The sequence below is a fragment of the Netta rufina genome (genome assembly GCF_964035555.1).
Source record: "Netta rufina genome assembly, chromosome: W".
NCBI classification, from domain to species: Eukaryota; Metazoa; Chordata; class Aves; order Anseriformes; family Anatidae; genus Netta; species Netta rufina.
Genome location: NC_140139.1, coordinates 2,572,957 through 2,599,628, shown reverse-complemented (window position 1 = coordinate 2,599,628; position 26,672 = coordinate 2,572,957). Strand labels below are relative to the sequence as shown.

Here is a 26,672-nt window from a genome sequence, read left to right as displayed (position 1 = left end):
TCAGGACCTCATGGGGCCTCCTGGATTTTGGAGAAGAATGGTTGTTGCTGCTTTCCTGTTCCAGTCTGTTCCTGCTTTCCAGTTTGTGCCCAGACCTCTGTCTCTATAGTGCTGCAGTGCAGTGAAGGGTCTTGTTTGTAAAGGAAAGTTGAGGATACCTAAAGGCATGTAAAGATATCAAATCCAATGTGAGAAGATGGATTACTCTCACCAGAGTACAGCTTCTCATTTCAGAACCTGTTCTGTCTGCCTGTTTTCCTGTGAGTCTGCAATGCCATCAGCAGTAAGGTCTTCATTTGACCCAAAGCCTGTGATGCCCTTCGACCACTTGAGTGAAATCAGTTACCCTAGGTAAGTTTGAGAGGGGTCATCTGGAAGCACAAACATTGTTCCTGGAGTCCAGGGAGAGAGACATGTTTGTCTTCCATTGTAATGCTTTCCCTGAAGAAAGATCATTCAGGTACTTGTACTGACAAGGACCACTCTGTTTAGCTCATGAAGTCTTCAGTCAAACCAAGGATGCTTTAAATATTCACTGCCTTTCCTGAGAAGTGACTTTCTTTGTGTTTTTGTCTCTCTCTAGGTATCTGAATTCCCCCATGAGAAGTGTCCTACCAGCCTCTTATGCACAGCCCTACCTGTCCATGGGTAGCACCAACTTAACTGATGTCCTGAAGAACATTCCTCACCATGGATAGTCTACCAAAGCTGACTGGTGAAACGCTGATTGTCCATCACATTCCCCTGGTGTATTGCCAGGTCCCAGATAGACAGTGCTACTCCGTGAACAAAAGGACCAACCCCTTCTGTCAGCCAGATCTCAGCATTACACGGACCTCTGCCCTTCCAGAAAGAGACCTCTCACAGACCAACTCCTTGGTGTACATCAGCTTTTTCCGGTCCTCCAAAAGTTCAGCAGAGGCCTCAGACAACAAGGAAGGAAAAGCGAGGGACTTGATCGTCCCTAGTGCCAGCAAGCGACACAACCCTTTCTTACTGAACGAGGCTGAAGACCTCAGCCTCTTTGGGGATGACTTGGGTCCAAAATCTGTCCACCTTCACAACTCCCTTGTCGCTGGCAAACCTCCCTTTCATCTGCATGAGCTAGCCTTGCCTCCTTTCCACCTCCACAACTCCAACGACATTGTGAAATCCTGGAACATGGCCAGCTGGTCCAGTGTGTTAAATGGGCAAGAGGAAAAATTCAGCAGTGATGACATCCAGAAGAGGAACAATGCGAAATGGTGCCACCAGGCCACAGAATTCATGGAGCTGGATGAATGCAGCTGCCATTGCTGCTGCTCTTCCAGCTTCTCCTTTGATGGTGGCGACCAGGATTGGAACCAAAACACAGGTGAATCACTGAGGAATCAGGATGCACTGTACAGCCGGACATGCAGCTGTTCCAGCTCCGAGCTCCATCACTGTCACTGCTACAGTTCGTCAAGTCAGTCTGAAGTGATTGACCAGCAGATCGGCTACGTCAGTGACTCTTCCTGCAACTGCTCTGATGGAGTGCTGGTGAACTTCAGTGCTCTCTACAACAAAATGAATGGCCATTCTCAATGTAACCTGAATTTAGCCAACCTCTCCTGTGACTCTTCCTTCTGCAGCCACTCAGACATGGGAGCATTTTACCTGGATTTGCATTCATCACCCACAGAATCCAAGATATTATGTGAGTCGCATCACCCAGAGAGTTCAGGGAAGTCATGTGAGTGTCACCACTCCTCCTCACCTGTCCTTGATGCTAACTGCAACTCCTACCACCTCCACTGTGAGCCTTGTACTTCAGAGAGCTCAGACTTCACTGCCTGCTTCCAGAGCCAAGCACGGCTTGTTGTGGCTACTCAGAATTATTATAAGTTAGTCACATGTGACTTGTCTTCCCAGTCATCCCCCAGCCCAGCAGGATCTTCCATAACTTTCTGCTCGGAAGACCAAACCAAAAGTAGCCCAGCCCAGCCCACTAAATACTATCTTTTTAGAAGGCCTCACCTGAGACAAGAAGAAAGCAATGTGGAGTGCAGTGAAGAGGAGACAAAGGGAGAAACCACACAGAACATGATTGAGGGTCAGGTCTATGTGAACGTGTCACCACCTAACCTCAACACAAGCCAGCAGCGCTCCAGGAGCTATGATCAGAAACTGGACAGGAGTCCTAACAGCAGGCTGGGCTCTCTGGAGCGCATAGTGAGCTGTCCAGTCAAGTTGAGTGAAAGTCCAGTGATACCCATCCAGAGTTCCCCCGCGAAGCGAGTGACATCTTTTCCTGAACTTGCTAAAGGCAGGAAAAAGAATGGCACCTCCCCACTGCTCCGTTCCAGTGGCGATTCCTCCTTGGAGTTCTCTATCCCTGAGACACAGCGGGATTGTCCAACCTTCCTTGAAGAAAGAGTTCGCCACAGCCAGAGTCTTCCACCCATGCCCTTCATCCATGGCCTGAACCAGAGCTGCGAGGGCTTCTATTTGAATCACCCTTTTGGGGACAGACAGGCTTTGTGTTCCACCAAAGACTTGGTCTCCACTGAGACCATCCCCAGTGGGCATGGGGCAGGTGAGCAAGCCTCTCTCTCCCTGCTGACAGAGGCAGATACCAACTTCTCAGGTAGCTCTGCCAGTGGCTGCGGACAAAGAGACGTTAGAGCCCAAGTAGACGGTAAGGAGCCAAACTAGGCAGAGTAGAGAAATAACAAGAAAAGCTTTTTGGAATTAGAGGGGAGTAGCAGAGGAATGTGCATGGCAATGGGACACCAAAGCCTGCACAGTTTCCTGGTCTACTGGTCTCTGGAACAAAGCCCTGCTGTGCTTATTTCAGACCCAGATCAGTGCAAGTGGCTTGTCCTTCTATTTCTTTAGAAAACTGAGGTTTTGTGCAAACCTCCCGTACATGTAAGGGAGGATAAGCACTTAGGGTTTGTGCAGCTTTGAGGATTTTCTCATTCTGACTCCCTTTCAGGGCACTGTACTCCCCCAGCCTGTGACCTGCCCTTAGCTCCCAAGACAGATTTACAGATGCTCCGTAGAGCCATGTTCCCAGCAGACAAAGGGAAGGGAACCATTGGGTAGTTTTTAGACATTCTTTTTTTGGATCTATATAGAGCAGAGGTGGGGAGGGAAGTGGCATAGCCAACAGTCCCCTCTTGATGCAGGGCTCACAGAGATCTGTCTCTGCCAACATTTACAGTATGAGCCCTACAGAGATTAGAGGAGCTCTGTGTGTTTGCTGTAATATCCTGTCCATTTCTTCCACAGTGCATAGGCAGAGGTTCCTCTGGAGGAGGGCATGGACATTACCAGGGTAATTGTCCCAGCTGCCTCTGTGGGAAAGCCTGTAGCACCTGAATTGCTTTCCACACTGACATTGGCATTACATGTCTCCAACCGAGAGCAACATGCAAGCCTAGAGGGTCTGATAAGGGACCAGAGGGAAAGCAACCTCTGCTAAAGGCTATCTATAGGGAAAGAGGGCTGGCATACCCCATAGGGAGCAGGTAACACTGGGGGGGTCTGCTTCTGACAGGTCCTACAGTCCCTCAGCATCTTTGTCCCAGAATTTGCTGTGGGCTGGAGGAGTGGCAGGGATGAGAGCCAGGACCTTCCAGGCCATGCTGGCGTGCTGTGTGGGTGGCAATCAAGGAACCTGGTCAGCCTGGCCAGGCATGTTGTGCCTTTCAGCTGTGTCCCTTGAGATGTGACCCCATCAGGAGCAGCAGGCATGCACTCAGAGGAGATCAGGAGGTGGTGCACACCCTTAGGAAATTCTTGTCCATCATTTGCTGGGGCAGACTAACTTTTTCCAGGGTTGGAAGCTTCTAACTCTACTTTGGGCCTGATTTCACTGAGAATATTTGGGGCTGGTACAGGGAGAGGGAGGAAGGGAGCTGCATGCTTGGGGGGGAACAGCTACAGGAGTTACATGTCCTTACCCTGCCAGCTCATGTGTGTAAGTGGTTCAGACTTGAACCACTCTGCTTTTGTCACTGCTATATAGCTCATCCTCTTCCTTCCACAGCTGAGATCATGTTCCCTTTGGCCTGTGATCCACCAAGCTCACGATGATTGTCCCTTTGCCCATTCTCATGCTGTCCCCCTTTCTCTCCCAAAAGGTGGCGGCACAGACAGCAAGTCTGTGGTGCGCTACAGCAAGGACCAGCGTCCCACGACTCTGCCCATCCAGCCCTTTGCTTTCCAGCACTATTTCAGCAAGCCACCCAAGGCCCGTGCTCTGCACAGCCATTTTGCCTCCAGCTTTTCTCAACTCTACAGCTTCTCCAGCAACCGACCTGCCAGCCAGCAGATCTCCTCCAATTCCCAGACCTGTGCTACCTTGGCAGAGCAGGCAGCATCAGGGAGCCAAGCCCACAGCACGCTGCTGACCCAGCGCTCAGCGGATGGAGCTGCCTCCCTCGACGATGGCTGCATAAAAAAGATGGCCCCTGAAACAACCCGGCCATCCCCCCTGGGCAGTTATTCTCCCGTGCGATGCAATGTGCCTTTCTCTCAGAGCGTGGACTCCTCTTCCTCACCCACCGTGGAGAGAGCTGGACAAAGACAGCCTTTCAGGAGCAGGTCCTGCCCCATCTCTGCCAACCTGCTTCCTACCAGGTCTTCCCCTGCTGTCAGTGCCATGCAACCCTCCCAAGTCACCAAAGCTGATGCCTTGAGGCAAAAGGAGAACCCCAGGCTGGTTCCCAAGAAGGAGGCATCATTGGAGCCAAGCCCACTGCTCTCCAAGTACCAACTCCACAGTGGGTCTCTCCTGCCCCTTTCATTGAGCAGTGTGCCCATGAGCCAAGGTGGAGCCCATACAGATCTCCACTGGAGGAGTGGCAGTGAGACGAGAAGCTCTGGTCCCCTGAGCAGCATGGGAGTACGGCACCTCAATGGTAGGTACCTATCTACCAGGATGTGCTGGCGGGGAACATCTCCAGCTCCCTGTCTGTGGCTGCCCTCTATAGCACCACCCTTCCCACAGCAACAACCTGAGCTAAAATTACATCTGTGTGCTGCAGCACCCAGCAGCCCTTGTGATCACTGCCTGCAAAAGAAAGTCATTTGTTAAGAGCATGTCCCTCCAGTCCTGACTCCTACACAGTGTCTCCTGAGAGGGATGCTGATCTTACATCTCCCCATGCTGGGTTCTGGCACCCTGAACCTTCTCCTCCTGTGCCTGCAGCCACCAGGCCTCTTGGGCTCCTGCCCTGCAGTGCCAGGCTATGGCCTCCGCCTCCCCCTGTGTATATGTGCTAATGCCCTGAAATGCTGCTGGCCTTAAATAACTTGCTGGCTCTCTTTCTCTGTTCTTCCTCCTTCTCATCCTTCTCTCCCCATTTGCCCTCCACATCTTCCTGTCTGCTCACATCTTCTCATCTGTTGCACGCTGCCTGGGAATTGTAGCGAACCACCTCTCCCCTCAAGTGCTGAAGTGGCGAGAGTACAGGCAGAGGAACCCCCTGGGCCTGGACTGCGCTTCAGGGCTGCCTGGCTTAGCCAGCAGCGTAGACAGGAGGCAGCAGGAGCCCCAGCTGAACCAGGGGGACCCCATCTTTGAGTTCCCTGGCACCCTCAACACCAACAATTTCCACTGCAAGCTGAACGGTATGCACCGCCCTTCTGCTGGGGGGTCTGGGGGTGACCTTGGGGCTCAGGTACAATGTCTCAGCTATGCCTGGCCTCATCACTGCTCTGCCAGCTCTGAGCAGGAGGGTCGATGCATCTGCTCACAGTGGGGCTGAGGGGTGCAAGAGGAAGGTGAAAATTGCCTTACTGGTTGGTAAGGCAATAGAAATGGAAAGGAGGCTATGTGGAGCCTCCTTTCTTCTCCATGAGCTGAGAACAGTCAGGTCTGGCTCTGGGCCAGATTGAAGGGCCAGCTCAAACCTCAGCAAATGCTCCAGGCCTGTGTCCAGTTTGTAGTTAATGTCTTACATGAACATGTCTTACAAGGGATTGTGCCCGTTGGAGACCTCATATCTGTATTCCAGTGGCTGCCCATCTGCCTCAGCATCTCTCAGCATGCTAGATGTTGGGCTGTAGCTCAAGACTCCTGGAGAAGTCGCCCCTTGGAAACAGAGCCCATCCCAGGGGCCAGGCAGAAGGCATGTTGTTTATTGCCTATCGATGCCTGTGAGTGACAAGTAAGGATTCTGGTCTGCTCTTCTTCTGACCCATTTGCATCTCTGCTGGGGCTACCTGCACAGCAGCCCTGAGAATCTGCTGCAGTTAATTTTTCTTTAGCACTAGCCCATGCAGGTGAACCTCCCACAGCATGTTCCAGTGCCCATGGGTCCTCAGCCAAGCTAGAGCTGGATTGGGTGAGCTGTGGGGTTGAACATGTTGCAAACCACTGCTGGTAGAGTAGCAAGCCTATAGTCTTGCTGCCCCAGTCTTGGACAGAGAGATGGGAAGACTCCTGCTGGTGCAGCCTGCTTCTGGGAAAAACAATGTGGGAGAGGCTTTGGGGCTGACCCTTCTCCCTACTGTCTTGGCCCTGCAGGACAGTCTATGAGGCAACTCCAGGTTACCTACACTGACTTCCTCCCTGACTACTTCTCACTAGCTGAGAAGCCCCCAGCTGAATTCTGCCTCTCCCCGGATGGCAACACAGAGTCCATTTCTATCGACTTGCTGCAGAAGAAGGGTGAGTCTGTGTGTCTCTTGTGGCAGTGGAGGAGAATGTGGCATAGCACAGCATAAGGCAAACAGTGCTTCTCTTTCTCACCTCATCTCTGTAGATGTAATGGTTTCTTTGCCTGCTCATCTCTGCTGTAGCATCATAACCAGACATTCCCCCTTGACTGCCAGCTGTTTCCATGACATGTTCATGTGTTCTCTACACCTCGCCACATGCTACAAAGTATATATGAGCTGCTTGTCCCAGGAAGTATGATGATAAAAGGCCTTAAATCCACAAGAATGTATGAAGAGAGAAGGCAGGTATGGGAGCATGACCCTAAGGCAGGGCATGCTGCCACCCCATCTCAGTATAAAGGATAGACCTCTGAATCTGTGTGGTGTTGCAGGTGTGCTAGCCTGAGTGTGTGATTTAGTTAAAAAGTCTGTTGGGTCCTATATGGTGAAGCCTTTATACGGTGGGAGCCTTTTAAGGGTGGGAGAAAAGATTCCAAAGCAGGACAAGATACGACTGTGATAGGACCCATACTAGAGGCAGACTTTAGGGCAGGATTCTGGCAGCTTCCTCTGTGTCATGTTGAAGGCAAGTGATGTGCAGAAAGGTTCCCGTGCCCTTACCAGTTATGTGTTTGTGATTCCTAGATGGCAGCCTTCCCCTCTGTTCCACTTCTATTCTTACATTCTGCTGGAGCAGATGTCAGACTAACCACCACTGGCTTGTTAGTGTCATTACACAGCTTGCCAAATGCATGGTTTCTTCCCTGTCATTGCCTCAGATCCCATTTCTGCTCCCACAGGGATGCAATGGAGGTGATATTCCATGTCACTTGGGAATATTTGACAGGATGTCTTATCAGTCACTTAAGTCTTCAGCCACTTCTAGAGTTTGTCTTACTCCCAGACTGATGCTTGAGTCTTAGAACCAACAGGGATAGATTTGCTGAGGAGTTAGGACAGACTTTGCATGCTTTTGGCAGAGATGAGGCATGAGCCGATTATGTCCCCAGAGAGACTACATGTGCTGATGCGGCCTGGAAATACCCCTGCCCATTTCTTCATGAAATATTTGGTCTGGGTCTGTCCTAGAAGCCCCTTGGGCAGCTATGATTCCCTTTCCCTCTAGATCTGGTGAAGGCAATCAACACTGCTGTTGACCTGATTGTGGCTCACTTTGGAACCAGCAGGGATCCAGGGGTGAAGGTAAGTCTTGCTTTCAGTATGGCTGCTCAACATCATGAGCAACGTAGAGAGGATGGAGAAAGATTGCCTCTCCATTCTTTTCCATTTCAAAAACTAAGAGGCATCAAGTAAAGCTAGTAGTACCAAGAACAAAACAAAAAAACTGATGTTATGTCATGCAGCAGACAGTAAATGTGTGACAGTTCTTGCTGCATGATATTGGGGATGCTAAAGATTACATGTGTTTAAGGGAAGATTGGAACAATAAAGGGAAGGGAAATTCATTGATGTCTACTACACACAAAGGAATCATGTCCACCTTAGGTAGTCCTAGCTGTAGGCTGGGACAGCATTATTAAATTGAAGTATTATATATTTTTGCTCCAGTTTGACTGTTTCTTATGTACTTGCATGATATACTCTACCTGGTAGAGAATACCAGGCCAGCTGGACCTCTGGTCTGATGCAGTACAATGGCTCTTTATTCTCATATAGTAGAGAGTTCGGTCTTCTTTCTCCATCTGTCTTGTGATTGTGCTCTGGCACTGGTGGCAGGGCACAGTGCAGTTCTTTGATATATGACAGGACTCCATAATGATAAAAAATGTGTTAGTCATTGTACATCTGGGGCAGATGGTCTTTCCCTATGGCCTTTACCACATACCCACTGGCTTCGGAGTACATCTTGATTGCCCATGGCTGTCTTTGGCTTGTGCTCCTCTCACCTCCCATTTCTGGACTAACACAAGCAGAGCAAGCTTGTTTGATTGACCCAGACAGTGTTTTCAGTCCTGTGATGCTTAGCGTGTTTGTGGTTCTTTCTCTCAAACCTGAATAATATCCTTCAGCTGCAGGGACTTTGGGGCAGCAATGTAACACTGTCTGGAAATGACAACTGCCCCTGGAGTGCCATCCCCAAGGAGAAATTTGACTAGGACAGATTCCAAGCCAATTCAGTCTTATCTCACAGCCCAGGGTAATTTGACCCTAATTACAACTGTTGCTGAGGCAAAGATAGTTATGCAGTGTAACTTGAGCTGTTTGGATTTCCACAGCTTTTTGAAAACTTCACTGTGAATTTCCTATGCTTGCTGTCTTGGTTTGGGAAATAATTGCAACTTTCACCCATTACTTTACTTGCCAGACAATGCTATGGTTTTGATCCAGGGTTTCTTTATGTGTCAGAGTGACAAGGACTGAACATTCACCTGTCAAAAGGAAGCACCGGTACATGATGCTCCAAAGCTTGATGGATCTGGCAGGATTATTCCTGACCCAGAAGTTCAGTCCTGAGTTCAGGACTTTGTGGATCCATGCCAACTGGCCAGTGTAATTCCAGCTCAGCTGGTAAAATCTGTGTCCCGAATACAGCTGCCTTGGACCACCAACATGATGTGTAAGGTCCAGGGATGACCCCTTTGGATTGACCCTTGGCATCTCAAGGACTGCATGCAGCAGAATGTGTCCTTCTCTGCTGATGCTGGGCTCTTACATGCCTCCTCACTTCAGCCTGGGCTCTGTCCAGCCATTTTCCCCTCATCCTGTTTATTTATAGTAATCCCTAGGAATTATAGCTCAGTTTGTCACTGACTTAAGTGTTCCTTAACCTCTCTGTGCTGGAAGTTCCTAGGTCACTTTCTGCTTCCTGCTTGCAAATAGAAGCAGAAAAAGTCCCATCTCTTTTCTTCCTCCAGCAAGACAGCCTTGGTATACCTGTGAGCAGAACTGCGTATCCCTTCTAACTTGAATATCCACTTTCCAAGCTGGGATATTCTCTTACCAAGCTGTCGCCTTATCTCAGCCTGGGTCAGACCTTGCAGAGAGCAACCCAGAATTGTTTTATGAGGCAGCAAGAGTGAAGAGGAAGAGCCTGCCTATTCCAGGAGGTGCTGAGCTTCATCATAGCCTGAGTATTGCCAGCTAGGTGACTGTAGTAAGCAAGTGGTACTGGAATGTTTGCATGTGTTTGTACCATGTAGAGTAATTGCCAACCCTCTCCCTGTTGCCTCTTCTTCCTTAGGCCAAACTTGGGAACAGCTCCGTAAGCCCCAATGTGGGACATCTCATCCTGAAATACCTGTGCCCAGCTGTCCGGGACATCCTGAGTGATGGGCTCAAGGCCTACATCCTAGACATGATCATTGGCCAGAGGAGAAACATCCCCTGGACCGTGGTGGAGGCATCAACCCAACTAGGTATGGAGGATATGTGGTGATGCTTGTCACTCTGTGGTACTGCTGTGCTGTGGCTGGGAAGTGCTGGGGAAGGTCCAAATTCTCCTATAACAGGCCCTAGCAATACAAAAAAGTCCAGACAAAAACCAAAAATTATTCCCTTTTTCCCCCCCTGAGTTTCTGGGTTGTTTCTAAACCTTCATCTTTAGCCTTGCACAGCTGCAGTTGTAAGGCAGAGCTCTGATCTATAAGAAAATTTGCACACAGAGCTTACTGCTCTCAAGTATGCCCACATTGCCTACACCGTCTGTTAGTACCAGTCTGCACCCCAGATTGGGGCAGTGGCTACCATCCAGCAGAACTCCTTTCTGAGGTTACAGATGGCAGGCCCACACTGATTTTTGCATTATGAAGATCTTACAGCCAGGGCTGGGGAGCCTTCTAGCCTGTTTGTGGCAAATCTCCTGCTCTGGGTTTCTCTCTGTAATTGCAAGCACCCCAAATTATAACAAACAACTTCAATGTTATTTTTGCCTGGTGATTCTGAACCGAGGGACATGATTGTCCCTGAATTGTGGGAGGCAGGTCCCTGGTGCACCTTCATGTATTGAAACTCTCCCAAAGTTTTGGACTGACAGCCTGAGAAAGACTGCAACCCATCTCTTCTGTGGAGTCTAACTGTTGGAACGGAGTGAACTCATCTAGTAGAGGATCATGTAGACATGGGAGCTGGACACATTATCATAGAATCATAGAATATCCCGAGTTGGAAGGGACCCATAGGGATCATCGAGTCCAACTCCTGGCACCACACAGGTCTACACAAAATTTTAGACCATGTGACTGTAATAAGCGGCTAAGTCCCAAATAGGGTTACAATCAAAGTTTACAATTTATTAAAGGAATAGAGCAAAAAAACAGCGCTGGGTGTGCCGAGAGTCTCTTCTCCACCAAGACGTACACAAGTTACTCTGGATGTAGGAATAGAGGGTATTTTGAGCAAGTTTGCTGATGACACCAAACTTGGAGGAGTTGTGGACTCAAATGAGGGCGTAAAGGCCTTACAGAGGGATCTGGACAGGTTGGAGAGCTGGGCGATCACCAACCGCATGAAGTTCAATAAGAGCAAGTGCCGGGTCCTGCACCTGGGACGGGGAAACCCTGGCTGCATGTACAGACTGGGCGATGAGACGCTGGAGAGCAGCCTAGAAGAGAGGGATCTGGGGGTCGTGGTAGACAGCAAGTTGAATATGAGCCAGCAGTGTGCCCTGGCAGCCAGGAGGGCCAACCGTGTCCTGGGGTGCATCAAGCATGGCATCGCTAGTAGGTCAAGGGAGGTGATTATCCCGCTCTACTCTGCGCTGGTGCGGCCTCACCTCGAGTACTGTGTGCAGTTCTGGGCACCACAGTATAAAAAGGACATGAAACTGTTGGAAAGTGTCCAGAGGAGGGCTACGAAGATGGTGAAAGGCCTGGAGGGGAAGACGTACGAGGAACGGCTGAGGTCACTGGGCCTGTTCAGCCTGGAGAAGAGGAGACTGAGGGGAGACCTCATCACAGTCTACAACTTCCTCGTAAGGGGGTGTCGAGAGGCAGGAGACCTTTTCTCCATTAACACTAGTGACAGGACCCGCGGGAACGGGGTTAAGCTGAGGCAGGGGAAATTTAGGCTGGACATCAGGAGGGGGTTCTTCACAGAGAGGGTGGTTGCACACTGGAACAGGCTCCCCAGGGAAGTGGTCACTGCACCGAGCCTGGCTGAATTTAAGAAGAGATTGGACTGTGCACTTAGTCACATGGTCTGAACTTTTGGGTAGACCTGTGCGGTGTCAAGAGTTGGACTTGATGATCCTTAAGGGTCCCTTCCAACTCAGGATATTCTATGATTCTATGATTCTACATCAGGTGGCTTGTTTTTATGCTCCTAGGCTCCTACATATTCATTATTACTTCTAGAAAAGGCAAGGTTATTATAATTAGTTTCCGGAATCCAAACCCTCCTACTGGAGCATGTGTATCAGTCTCCAGTGGTCCCTCTGGGGGTCTCTTGTGCTGTAGGCTCGTAGTCTTCCTCCCAGGCTTTTTTCCTTGTCCTTCTCCTTTGTCCAACTTGGCTGTATGTCAGAGACTTGTGCAGCGTCCTCTGCAAGCTTTTTCTTTTAGTCGTTCTTCAACTTTCCCATTCTCCTTAATCTCTTGGCCAGATGTCAGAGACTTTCATAGTGTCCCATGCGATAGTCATAATAGTTAGCAGTTATTCTGAAACCCCTTTGTTCTCTTATCCGTTATTGACACAAATTGCTGGACTATTCCTTTGCAAGATACAAGAACTATATACATTAACCACTCTGTTTTTCTTAGACTTGTGGTTATACAAGGGTATGTAAGACAGAAGGTCACATTCATCATACCATGCGGCCCTAGCATTGTTCCATATTGACAGGAATTAGATGAATCACATTTCACAATCCCCATCTCCTTTTTCATGGTATTGATTCGTGTTTTCCTTTCTAATCCATGTCAATACTTGCCAAATTGATACCAATTTTGGATCTTTGTTTTTATTATCATCAGGGAATGGGTTTTCACTTTCCCTGGTTCTGGGTCAACAGGTACCGCAGATATTTGCATTCCTTGTATAACCGAGTGTATTAGTCTGGTATTGCAAGGTACTAAACATGGAATAATTAACAATCCTCCACATATCCCCAATACAACCATCCTTATTTTATCAAACCAATCACTGCCTATAAAACTCCCTCCCATAATCCTCTTAGATCGATTCCATTCCAAGTCTGAACTGGGACATGTGCAATTTTCTTCATTTCTTTTTACAAGTTCATTTACAGCTTTTCTTTCTATTGTGGTTTAACCAAGCTGGCAGCTAAACACCACACAGCCCTTTGCTCACCTCCCCCCCTCCCTCTCTGGGATGAGGGAGAGAAATGGAAAGTGAAGCCCGTGAGTTGAGATAAAGACAGTTTAATAAGACAGGAAAATAATAATAACAATAATAATAATAATAATAATACAATGATGATAATAGTACTACTACTGCTAATATGTACAAACAAGTGATGTACAATGCAATTGCTCACCACCCGCTGACCGATGCCCAGCCTAACCCCGAGCAGTCCGGCCCCCTCCCCTGGCTAGCCACCCCTATATATTGTTTAGCATGACGTCAGATGGTATGGAATACCCCTTTGGCTAGTTAGGGTCACCTGTCCTGGGTCTGTCCCCTCCCAGCTCTTACTGCACCCCCAGCCTGCCTGTTGGCAGGACAGAGCGAAAGGCTGAGATGTCCTTGGCTTGGTATAAGCACTGCTCTGCAACAATTAAAACATCGGGGTGTTATCAGCACTCTTCTCATCCTAAGCCAAAACACAGCATTCTACCAGCTACTAGGAAGAAAATTAACTCTGTTCTAACTGAAACCAGGACATCTATCCACCCCTTATTCCATACCATTTATGTCATGCTCAGGTTTGTACTGGGTCTGGCTGGAATGTTAACTTTCCCGGCAGCAGCCCATTCAGTGCCGTACTCTGTACTTGTAGCTGGAACAGCAGTGTTATCACACCAGTGTTGTGTCTACTGCTGAGCAGCAGTGGCACAGCATTGGGCCTTTCTCTAACCCTCCTAGGGGGTGGGCAAAAAGTGAGGAGAGAAACATCACCAGGGCAGCTGACCTAAACCAATCAAAGGGATATTCCATACCATGTGGTGTCACACTCAGCAATAAAAGGTGGAAACAGGAAGAAGAGGGGAGGGGTGGGCTCTCGTTGAGAAGACGTCGGTCCTCCTCTCGAACACCGGCTGCGTGCGTTGAGGCCTTGCTTCAAGGACGTGGTCAATCATCACTCATTTGTGGGAAGTAGAGAGTAATTTCTTTCCTCTGCACTTCCATATAGCTTTCATTTATTTTGTTTGTTTGTTTTCCTCCCTTTTTCCCCTTTTCCCTTTTACTTCCCCTTAGTTAAATTGTTTAGTTCATGGTAGTCTTTATTTAATTATTATAATTATTTCCCTTTAATTAAATTATCCTTATCTCAACCCGTGAGTTGTTCTTTGCTTTACTTCTCCCCCTCCTCATCTAAAGGAGGGGGAGTGAGAGAGCGGTTGTGGGGTTTAGCTGCCCAGCACGGTAAAACCACCACAAGGTTACACTCTTTTCCATACATTCTAATTAGTCACCTATAGTCGTCATGGTAGTGATGACATACAGTATTATATAGTAATTAACATGGTACAATTCAATTCATGGGCTATTCTCACCCAGTATTAAATCTCCTTGAGGTACACACCGGACATCTCTGTTCTTTTGCATCACCCACCAAGTGTATCCAGGTCCCTGAGCGAAAACAATTCCACGAATAGGTTTGCCTTTTCCTGAGGCAGGAGTAGCCCAGACTGTTTTACCCAGCATATTTCTTACATGCACTACAGGAACTTTATCCCCATCTACAGTACGTAATAAGTTTGATTGGGCAGGTCCAGCTCGGTTGGCAGATCCCCTAGTATTGACTAACCAGGTGGCCTTTGCCAAATGCATATCCCAATTTTTGAACGTCCCAGCGCCTATTGCTTTCAAAGTAGTCTTTAACAGTCCATTGTATCGTTCAACTTTCCCGGAGGCTGGTGCATGATAGGGGATGTGATACACCCACTCAATACCATGCTCTTTGGCCCAAGTGTCTATAAGGTTGTTTCGGAAATGAGTTCCATTGTCTGACTCTATTCTTTCTGGGGTGCCATGTCGCCATAGGACTTGCTTTTTCAGGATAGTGTTCCGGGCGGTGGCATGAAGCACAGGATATGTTTCCAGCCATCCGGTGGTTGCTTCCACCATTGTAAGTACATGGCGCTTGCCATTGCGAGTTTGAGGGAGTGTGATGTACTCAGTCTGCCAGGCCTCTCCATATTTATATTTCAGCCATCGTCCTCCATACCAAAGAGGCTTTGACCTTTTGGCTTGCTTGATTGCAGCACGTTTCACAGTCATGAATAACCTGTGCTATAGCGTCCATGGTCAGGTCCACCCCTCGATCACGAGCCCATCTGTATGTTGCATCTCTACCTGAGGTGTCATGGGCCCATCAGGCTATAAATAATTCACCTTTATGCTGCCAATCCAGGTCCACCTGAGCTACTTCAATCTTAGCAGCCTGATCCACCTGCTGGTTGTTTTGATGTTCTTCAGTAGCCCGATTCTTGGGCACATGAGCATCTACGTGGCGTACTTTCACAGCCAGGTTCTCTACCCGAGCAGCAATATCTTGCCACAATGCAGCAGCCCAGATGGGTTTGCCCCTACGCTGTCAGTTGTTTTGCTTCCATTGCTGTAACCATCCCCACAGGGCATTTGCTACCATCCATGAATCGGTGTAGAGATAGAGAACTGGCCATTTTTCTCGTTCAGCAATGTCTAAAGCCAGCTGAATGGCCTTCACTTCTGCAAACTGACTCGATTCACCTTCTCCCTCAGCAGCTTCTGCAACTCGTCGTGTAGGACTCCATACAGCAGCCTTCCATCTCCGATGCTTCCCCACAATACGACAGGACCCATCAGTGAACAGGGCATATTTCTTCTCATTCTCTGGTAACTGGTTGTACAGTGGGGCTTCTTCAGCACGACCCACCTACTCCTCTGATGATATCCCAAAGTATGTGCCTTCTGGCCAGTCCATAATCACTTCCAATATTCCTGGGCGACTGGGGTTTCCTATTCGAGCCCGCTGAGTAATCAGTGCAACCCACTTGCTCCATGTAGCATCAGTTGCATGATGTGTAGAGGAGACCCTTCCTTTGAATATCCAGCCTAGTACCGGCAGTCGGGGTGCTAGGAGGAGCTGCGCTTCAGTACCAACCACCTCCGAAGCAGATCAAACTCCTTCATATGCTGCCAATATCTCCTTTTCAGTTGGAGTATAGCGGGCCTCAGATCCTCTGTATCCCCGACTCCAAAACCCCAGGGGCCGACCTCGAGTTTCCCCATGTTCTTTCTGCCAGAGGCTCCAGGTGGGGCCGTTCTCCCCGGCTGCAGTGTAGAGCACATTCTTTACATCTGGTCCTGTTCGAACTGGCCCAAGGGCTACTGCACGGACTATTTCCTGCTTGATTTGTTCAAAGGCTTGTCGTTGCTCAGGGCACCATTCAAACTCATTCTTCTTACGGGTTACTTGGTAGAGCGGGTTTACAATCAGACTGTAATTTGGGATGTGCATTCTCAAAAACCCCACAACACCTAGGAAAGTCTGTGTTTCTTTTTTGCTAGTTGGTGGAGACATAGCTGTTATTTTGTTGATCACATCCATTGGGATTTGACGACGTCCATCTTGCCATTTTATTCCTAAAAACTGGATCTCTCGTGCAGGTCCTTTGACTTTATTTTGTTTTATGGCAAAACCGCCCTTCAGAAGGATTTGGACTATTTTCTTCCCTTTCTCAAAAACTTCCTCTGCTGTGTCACCCCACACAATAATGTCATCGATGTACTGCAGGTGTTCAGGAGCTTCCCCTTGTTCCAGCGCAGACTGGATCAGTCCATGGCAAATGCTAGGGCTGTGTTTCCACCCCTGGGGCAGCCGATTCCAAGGATATTGGACACCCCTCCAAGTGAAAGCAAACTGTGGCCTGCACTCTGCTGCTAAAGGGATGCAGAAAAATGCATTAGCGATATCAGTTGTGGCATACCACTTGGCTTCCTTTGACTCTAGTTTGTTTTGGAGTTCTAGCATGTCCGGCAATGCATCACTCAGTGGTGGCATGACTTCGTTCAGGCCACGATAGTCCACTGTTAGTCTCCACTCACCATTAGACTTTCGCACTGGCCATATGGGACTATTGAAAGGTGAATGAGTCTTGCTGATCACTCCTTGGCTCTCTAATTGAAGAATTAGCTTATGGATGGGAATCAGGGAGTCTCGGTTAGTGCGATATTGCCGCCGGTGCACAGTTGTGGTAGCGATTGGCACTTGCTGTTCTTCGACCCTCAGCAACCCCACAACAGAGGGGTCCTCTGAGAGACCAGGCAAGGTAGATAATTGTTTAATGCCCTCTGTCTCTAAGGCAGCTATACCAAAAGCCCACCAGAACCCTTTTGGGTCCTTGCAATATCCTCTTCTAAGATAGTCTATGCCAAGGATACATGGGGCATCCGGGCCAGTCACAATACGGTGCTTTTCCCACTCATTCCCAGTCAGACTCACTTTAGTAGCCTCCAATACAGTCAACTGCTGAGATCCCCCTGTCACTCCATAAATACAGATGGGCTCTGGTCCTTTATAGCTCGATGGCATTACAGTACATTGTGCACCGGTGTCTACTAGAGCCTTATACATCTGTGCATCTGACGTGCCAGGCCATCAAATCCACACAGTCCAATAAACTCGATTGTCCCTTTCCTCCCCCTGGCTGGAGGCAGGGCCCCCCTAACCCTGGTCAGAATCTTCTTCCTTTCTGTGTTTGAAGGACTGTCTGCTGGAAGTTGGAGCAGCAAACTTTTCAGAGAATCCCTCTTTCCTGATTGGTTTCTTTTGCAACTCACGTACCCGTGACTCTAGGGTCGCGGTAGATTTTCCATCCCATTTTCTCATGTCCTCTCCATGGTCTCGTAAGTAAAACCACAGGGTGGCACGGGGTGAGTACCCATCATACCGTCTTCCTTGTGTGGATGAACGCCTACCCCTGATAGCTGAGACACTGCTTTGTAGAGGTGCGGAGGAGAATAATCCCTCTTCAAGTTGGTGAACCTTTTCAGAAAGTTTCTCCAAAGTGTTCTCTTTTGGTCGGTGGACACTGGTTGGTTCAGGTGGGGAGGAAGATAGATTCTCTTTAAGTTGGTGGAACTCTTCAGAAAGCTTCTCCACAGCTGAGACGCAGGCCTGCAAGGAAGAGGAGAGACTTTCTTCGTACTGACGGAGTTGTTTAGCCACTTCATCCACTGTGGGTTCCTCATCCTCTTTCCAGGCCATTATTGCCAATGAGCTGGCATATGATGATGGTGCACTCCGTACAAACTTCCGCCACATGGGTCGTGTACACCTGACTTCATCTGGATCTGTGGATGTTTGTCTGAGGTCTGGATCCTCATAAATCACTTCCCGTACGGCTAATTCTCTCAGGTACTGGATTCCCTTCTCCATAGTGGTCCACTTGCCTGGTAGACATAAAAGTTCTTCCTTGAAGGGATACCTTTCCCTCACAGCTGAGAGGAGACGCCTCCAGAGGCTGTGAGATTGTGCTCCATCTGCAATTGCTTTGTCAATGCCTGCGTCTCTAGCAAGGGATCCTAGTCGCCTGGCTTCCCTGCCGTCTAATTCCACACAATTGGCTCCGGTGTCCCAGCACCGGAGCAGCCAGGTGACAAGCTGCTCACCTATACAGCGACCAAAATCTTTTCGCACATCTCGTAACTCACGCTCGTTTAGGCTTTGGGTAGTTATTGTTGATTTTTCGGCATCCTCATCTTCCTCCTCCTGAATCCGTGATGGCCCAGCATCGTCGTCATCTCTATACCTAGATTTGGCAGAAGACTCTCTGCGTTCTAAACGACCTGAATCTCTATACCATTTTTTCACCTTCTCTACAGGGGCAACTTGCACTGCTATAGCTCGTTTCTCTGACCCCGTTACAGGGTCTGCTACAGGGGTTGGAATACCCTCTGCAGGGTCAACTTGCACTGCTACAGCTCGTTTCTCTGACCCAGCCACAGGAGCTGGAGCGGCTGCAGCAGCTGGGACTGGAGCGGCTGCAGCAGCTGGGACTGGAGCGGCTGCAGAGTCCACCGTAGGGGTTACAGTGGCCGTTGGATCTGTCACAGGACTTGGAGTGGCCACAGGGTCTGTCACTAAGTTGATAGCAGTATCAATGGCAGCTCAATAGGCATGAGCCAGGCCCCAGCACGTTACAATGATTTGTGTTACTTTGGAACTGCCAGAATCGTAGCACCTTTTTTTTCAAGCATTCTGCCAGTTTTTTAGGATTTTGCAGTTGTTCAGGGGTGAATTTCCAAAACACTGGGGGTGCCAACTGCTCTAGATGCCTGCCCATATCCTCCCATACTCCCTGCCACTCACAACTATACTGCCTCCGGGCAGATCTCCGGATGAGCTTCCTAAGTAGTTGTTTAACTTTAAGCAGAATCTGAAGCGCATTCAGGAGACATAACAACAAGACCATGCTGGTCTGAGTATCCCAAGGATATTCAATATCTTGGAGAGCTATTGTAACAAGTTCGGAGGATAAGAGGGTGGTGAAGGAGGAAGGGAGAGTGATCAAGGAGGATAAGGGGGTGGTGAAAGAGAAAGGAAGAGTGATCGAGTAAGAAAAAATATCTTCCCCTTTCCCCTCCACAGATTGACTCCCTAATGAAAAAAGGCAACAGGTATAATTGCTAATAGTTTCTGAGATACGGTTTCCAAAGTATAAAGTTGACTATGTTAATGAGTACAAATACCACGTTAGAGTCATGACCAGAAATTTCATCCTCTCATAAGCCACTGTTACAACACACAGTACCATAATGGTCTGAAACCAGGGCCCGGAGAGAATAAACAACATGACAGAGAGCACATATGGAAAATAACGTGCTATAATACTCAATTTGGAAAACAGGCGCAGCACAGTTGAGATTAAAGCAATCAGCATTATGACAAGTGACTATTAAGCAGGTCTAATACTTATACCAATTTTAGTTTAACACACTCTGGTCAGATCTGCCATTATCTCAACCTTTCGGGCCCCACGTTGAGCGCCAAAAAGACTGTCGTGGTTTAACCCGGCCGGCAGCTAAACACCACGCAGCCGTTCGCTCACCCTCCCCCCCTCCCTCTCTGGGACGGGGGAGAGAAATGGAAAGTGAAGCCCGTGAGTTGAGATAAAGACAGTTTAATAAGACAGGAAAAAGAATAAAATAAAATAAAATAAAATAAAATAAAATAAAATAAAATAAAATAAAATAAAATAAAATAAAATAAAATAAAATAATAATAATAATAAAATGGTGATAATAGTACTACTAATAATAATGTGTACAAACGAGTGATGCACAATGCAATTGCTCATCACCCACATACCGATGCCCAGCCAAACTCCGAGCAGTCTGGCCCCCCTCCCCCGGCTAGCCACCCCTATATATTGTTTAGCATGACGTCAGATGGTATGGAATACACCTTTGGCCAGTTTTCGTCAGCTGTCCTGGGTCTGTCCCCTCCCAGCTCCTGCTGCACCCCCAGCTTGCCAGTTGGCAGGACAGAGCAAGAAGCTGAGACGTCCTTGGCTTGGTATAAGCGCTGCTCTGCAGCAATTAAAACATCAGCATGTTATCAGCACTCTTCTCATCCTAAGCCAAAACACAGCATTCTACCAGCTACTAGGAAGAAAATTAATTCTGTTCTAACTGAAACCATGACATGTGCGAACACCCTCTCGGTGAAGAACCTCTTCCTGATGTCTAGCCTAAACTTCCCCTGCCTCAGCTTGACACCATTCCTGCGGGTCCTGTCACTGGTGACTTAAGAGAATACATCGGTGCCTTCCCCTCCACTCCCTCTTGTGACGAAGCTGTAGACTGCGATGAGGTCCCCCTCAGCCTCCTCTTCTCCATGCTGAACAGGCCCAGTGACCTCAGCCACTCGTCATATGTCTTCCCCTCTAGGCCCTTCACCATCTTCATCGTCCTCCTCTGGACACTCTCCAACAGTTTTACATCCTTTTTGTACTGTGGTGCCCCGAATTGCACACAGTACTCGAGGTGAGGCTGCACCAGTGCAGAGTAGAGAGGAAGGCATGGAAGCTCAGACATCTTCTGGCTTTGCCTGAAGGCTGCTTCCTGTGGCGCTGTTTTGACTTTGCTGACCACAACTAATCCCAGCATTTCACTTCTCTTGACAGGTCCGTCTACCAAGCTGCTGCACAGCCTCTATAGCAAGATCAGCCAGTACACAGAGCTCACCAACCACGACATGAGGTTCAACGCATTCATCTTCGGCCTTCTCAAGTAAGCAGGCTCCATGGGCTGACTGCATGTCGTTGTCCAGGGCTGGCAGAAGGTGACTGCCAGCCCTTGACTCCTTGAGTGCAAGCAGGCACAGTTGCCAATGAAAAGACTTAAGAAACCTGGGAAGCAGCTTCCCAGTTGTAGGTGAGAGAAGGAAGAAGCTGAGAGCCTCAGGGAACACCAGAGGGATCAAAACCTACCCCTACTAGGCCAGGACTGAGAATGGTTGGCTGTAGCCCACTGAAGAACGCTGTCAGCTTATCCTGACAAAATGCTAGGTGGGAAGAGTCTGTCTGCCAGGAGTCATATAGGGATCAACACAACATATGCATATATTACTCCTGAAAATCCCTGTGACACTGCTTCCTAGGGCTGCAGTGAATCCCAGCACATGAGTCTCTGAAAGGGAAATTGCCCTGGTCCAGGACTCAAGGCTGACCCTTCTAGTTTGGATAAAGAGTGTAAACACTATGCACAGCGTTAAACAGAAAAAGTCAGTGGTGTTCTGTCTGCCTGTGACAGGATGAGTGCTGTTAGAATGGTACTTCCCTGTTCCTCTGCAGATGTGAGCAAGACCTTTGAGACTGGCAATGAAGTCCCCAAGGTCTCCAAATGTTGTGGGACCCATAGGAGCAAGCTATGCCCTGCTCTCCTGACCCAGGCTGGCCCAGCTCTCTTCTGCTGGCACAGGATGCCGGCATACTTTGGGCCAAGCTTGATGCAGTGATTTCATGTTTGTGGTTGATTTGCCACTTCCATGTGAGCACTTCTCAGCAAAGCTAAGCTTTTTATGTAGAAGCTAAGTGGTGTGGAAACTTCCTGGGAGCATGGCTGTTAGGGATTACAGTTACACAATGCCACATTGCAAAGCTAACAGGTTTGCTCCTTCACAGGCTGGGTGGCTGTGATCAGTGCATGCTGATGGGAGTGATGAAGGGGCAAATTGATTTTTGCTTTTTCTCTTATTCCCTGCCCGTGTTCCCTTCTTACAGTATCCAGTCCTTGGAGTTCTGGTTCAACCACTTCTACAACCATGAAGGTAAGAGGCTGTGCGCTAGAGATGACCAAATTCTGCATATTGTGCAGCACAGATCTAAGCTCTGGGACATATTTGTCTCTTGGTGGTCTCTGAGCCTGTTCTGCTCCCCTCTGCTCTGATCTGAAGGGCTAGACTGTATTGCACTCCTGGTGTAGATGTTGCTGGATGGCTGTTCAGCTAAAGGAAGGGAGGTGGAAGTCAAAGCTCCATGCAGCTCCCTCCACCTGAGCTGTGGAGAGCCTGCCCACCTGTGTCCTTCCCAGATGCAGCTGGTAGCCAAGGCTATATCCTACAGTACAAATCCCTCAGTCTACCCTCAGGAGACCAGATCTAACCCTCCCCAAATGTCCGTGTCCCCTGTCCAGTGCCTGAGAGCTTCTTAGAACTGGAAGTGTGAACACTTATCTGAAACCCTTGAGGCATGTGAAATAGAAAGGAAAGCCTTACGGCAAACAAAGAGCAGACTTTCCTGGATGTATCTGTTATTTTTCTTTTCAACCAGAAATGTTTCTGGAGTGTGTAGATAACCTAGCAGCAACAACCAAGCTGCCTGATGCCTAGAAGCTTCATGACTAAGTGCTAAGTGCACAGTGAGGCAGACACCCTTGACCTGCTGGATTCCCTGAGAGTGCTGCTGGCTTAGTGCATGCTCAGCCTAGGGCCCCATGCACTGCGAGAAGTCCAGCCCAATATCTTCTAGCAGGTTTGGGGGATGACAGCAGACATTGTTTGGGTCCATGTGTGCTGTCAGCACTTTGGAGCAGATTGCCTTTGTACTGAGCAGTGTAACAAGAGGATGCACCCTGTTTTTCTGGAGCAGGACAACCGTTGCAAATCTTCTGTTTCAGTTTGTTTCAAGCCACCATTAAGAACTGAAAGTGTGATATCGGATATGGTTTAGTGGGGACTGTTAGCTGTGAGGTTGGACTCGATGATCTTGAGGTCTCTTCCAACCTAGAAATTCTGTGATTCTGTGATTCTGGGAGGTGGAGCTGCCAGGTGGCTGAAGGCTAGGCATAGGGTTTGCAGATAAAGTGAAAATCCTGTCTGCAGTGTAAGTTTGTTAACTCACTGTAGACAAATGGGCACAGAGCCTATGCCAAACTCTGTCCCTGTGAGTGACACCTGAAAATAAAGCTAGTGGCGGGGCAGTGTAGAAGTGGCCAAAGGAAGTGTAGGATGAATACTGCAGGTAGAAATACTATTCTATTTTCTGTTAGGATCCATGGTACAGCCCAGACAGATCCCTGGAAAGGCTGCATTCCACTGTCCCTGACACCTCTCCCTGTAGGGCACTGGTATTGGCCCAGATCTGCAGCTCCTTGTTCATATCCAGGGGGCTGGAAAAGAGAACCTTAATGTTTGCCAACCCGCTCTGATGCTTTTTGTTTGCACCCTGCTCCCATGGCATTTGCGACAGAGGTTGTTCCAGTGGGTAAGCTGACAGGCGGGTGGTGGCTGCAGGAAGCAGGATCTGGGCCAGTTTGCCTAGTGTTGAGCCTCACACTGCAGCCACAGAAGTGACCAGAAACCAGTGCTCAACTCCTTTCCCCAGTAGCTTCTTGGTGACTTGGAAAAGGTGGGAAGGGCCTCTCATCTAACCAATGCCTCTTGCCCTACAGATATCATCCTGGCACACTACCAGCCAGTGAGCTTCTTGTGCCTGTCTCATAGTGTGTGCCAGCCTCTTTTTGAGGAGCTCCTGCTCCTTCTCCAGCCTCTGTCCCTGCTGCCCTTCAACCTAGACCTCCTTTTTGAGCACCACCTGACACAGATGGGCAAAGAGCAGCAGCAGCAAAAGGAGCTGCTGCGTGTGAAGCAGGACCTGCTGCTTTCCGCACAATCTACCCTGCAGCTGATGCGGACGCGAGGCAGCAGCAAGGATCCCGATGGCTGCAGCACTGCCCCTGAAGCATGCAAAGTGGGTGGCAGAGATGGTGGCGTGTCACCAGGCCACAGCCCTGAACGAGCTGCAAGTGAGAGGGTCAAGGCAGTGGGGGCCTCCTCTGGAGATGGGGACAGGGAGGAAGAGCGGAGGAAGGTGCGAGAGAGCACGTGTGAGGGGAAGAAAGAGAAGCAGGCGGGCTGGTGGTACCAGCTCATGCAAAGCTCTCAGATTTACATCGAGGTCTCGACTGAAGGCTCGAAGCTCATCCGTTATGAAAAGAAGAAGGCGGCCTTGAGTGCTGTCCCCAGGCCAGATGAAACCCACAGGACACCACCTCCACGTGAAGGCGTGGTGGAGGGTGCAGAAGCCTGCCCCATTGCTGAAGGCACCTTGGAGGAGAAGCCCAAGGCCACCAGCAGGCCAAGTCCTGGAGCTGTGGAAGAGCCCCTGGAAAAGCCCCAGCAGGTACCAGCTGGTGAAGAGGTCAAGGAGCAGAGCTGGCTCTTCTGGATGGGCAGCCCCCCAGACTCAGTGGTTACAGAGCTGAAGCACAGCAAGGTGAAGGAGACTGGGACTCAGCAAAGTTTGGGAGCAGCAGCAGCCCCCCAAGAGGAAAGCAGCACCAGTGTGTCAGAGAGCAGCCAGCCCATCAAGTGGGGACACTTATTTGGGTCCAGGAAGGTGCAAAAAGAGCCCAGGCAACCTAACAGGTAGGGACATGGGTGGCTTAGGGCTGGAGTGGCTGGTTAAGCTGGAGCTGCATCAGTGTGGGCGAGAGTCAGGCCAATAGCCTACCTCTGGACTACACTGTGGTGGTACGGCAGAGGTGATTAGGGAGGTCTGTATGTCTGGAGAATGCTGGCTCCCTTGGAAAGGAAACAGTCTGGGGATTGCAGTGCATGTTGTGCGTGATCTAGACCTCTAAGGCATGACCTTGCCATGAGAGGTTGCCTTCCCCACCACAACCTGCTTCTCTCTCCTTCTTGCAGGTTGCCCTCCAGCTGGCTGAGCCTGGACAAGTCTGTGTTCCAGCTGGTGGCCCAGACGGTGGGAGCAAGCATGTGGCGAGAAGCAGCCCCTGAGCCAGAGCCCCCCCAGACAGAGCCACCTGAAGTGTCACCCGTGCCACAGCCAGCCCGGGGGCTGTGTCCCAACCCTCCCTGGTGAGCAGTGGCATGTGACTGTCCCACAGGGGCTGGGGACATGGTGGGATAGAGTTTACATGGGTCTGGCTGTTGTGGCAGAAGGGGTTTCTTCCTCCCTGGTGGTCCCTGGGCTTCAGTGGCGTGAGCATCCTGTGGTGATCTAACTCTTTCTCCCCTTCTTCTGCCCGCAGCGAGGTGAAAGCTCTTTGCCATCTCATTGCCACCGAGGCAGGACAGCTGAGCTTCAACAAAGGGGACATCCTGTAGGTCATCTCCAAGGTGGATGGTGACTGGCTGCAGTGCAGCCTCGGCTCCGAGAAGGGACTGGTGCCCATCATGTATATCAGCCACCTGGAGGATGAAGACTATTGATGTGGCTGGGAGGCCAAGCACAGTACTGTGGGCTGCTGAGGCTCCTCTGGGGATGCCCACCCTGCCGGAGGAACAGACACAGATTCCTGCTAGTTTCTTACCTTTCTTGCCATTACAGAACGCAGTAACCATAGGTGGTTCTTTCTTGCTCTTCCTCATGCAGCTGCCAAAGGCCAAACCGGCCATGGGGCCTTCTGCGAGCTGCACCTCGTATTGTCAGGCATCGCTGTGCATGCAGCCACACCAGGGACCATCTGAGCCCCCTCCACCCCATGCCACCTCCAGCACCCGTAGGTGGTGGGCTTGTACATAGCAGGGATCCAAGCAGTCCCTGCCAGCACAGGTCTGGCTCAGTTTCACACTAGAAGGTGCAGGATGCTGGCCATGCCCTGCTGGGGGAGGCAGTACGGCCTCCAGCACCTGTGGTGTCATCAGCTACAGGGTGGGAGCACCGTGCACTGCTGTACTGCCTGGCCACAGCTATGGGGGGGAAGGGGTGCATGTGTGTGCAGAGCGAGGGTGTGTGCGGTCATGAGGAAGGCGCGTGGATGTTCAGTGTGATGTAGGTCAAAATTGGGTAGTGCCACCCTGTGCGGAGCTGGGTGCTGCGGGGGTGCCCCCGCGCCCTCCACACTAAGCAGGGAGCCAGTGCCTTGGATGCCCTGGGATGCTTGGTGGAGTGGGGTGGGAGGGGAGGGGGCTGAGGGCAGGGTCCCTGACAGGGGTAGGGATGGGATGCTATTTGGAGATGGAGGCCGTGCTCCCGGCAGGGAGAGCAGGGGATGCTCCCAGAGGGAGCAGGGGAGATGGGGATGGGGGGGTGGGGGGGTGGGAATGCTCCCTGTGGCGTGGGGTTGAGGGCAAGTGTTGTGCACAGGCACAAGGGGCTACTGGGGTTCCTGGGCTCCTTGGCAGAGGCAATACCAGCCCTGCCTTGCCATATTCTTGGGGTGGGGTGGGGGTCCTTGCCTGCCCACTAGGTGGGGGACAGTGTTAATTAAAGGCCATGATAGTATTTGGTGCCTTGGCCAAGTGGATGCTGCTCACGGCATTGTGCCTGGGCTGGCTTCCCCATGGCATGGGGCCCTGGTCTTGCACGGTTATCTCCTGCTTGTACATTGCTTAGTGGATGTCGCACCATATTTAATTTGTATTTCCCCATTAGAACAAGGTGTCTCACCTTTATTTATTTCTTTATTTGTGATGCATATTAATAAAAAAGGTGCTGATTGAAGTC

General features: G+C 49.8%; 1 protein-coding gene across 1 annotated transcript; it reads left to right on the top strand.

Annotated features, from left to right (window-relative positions):
* Positions 1–690: 690 nt before the first annotated feature.
* On the top strand, positions 691–25,330 carry LOC311220883 (AP-4 complex accessory subunit RUSC2-like; the record flags this gene model as incomplete). The annotated part of the gene is made up of 11 exons (XM_084304514.1): positions 691–2,659; positions 4,110–4,889; positions 5,401–5,601; positions 6,500–6,643; positions 7,760–7,836; positions 9,836–10,010; positions 20,886–20,991; positions 21,984–22,030; positions 23,653–24,628; positions 24,908–25,081; positions 25,255–25,330. The coding sequence occupies 11 exons, from the start codon at positions 691–693 to the stop codon at positions 25,328–25,330; spliced, it is 4,725 nt and encodes a 1,574-aa protein (XP_084160640.1).
* Positions 25,331–26,672: the final 1,342 nt, after the last annotated feature.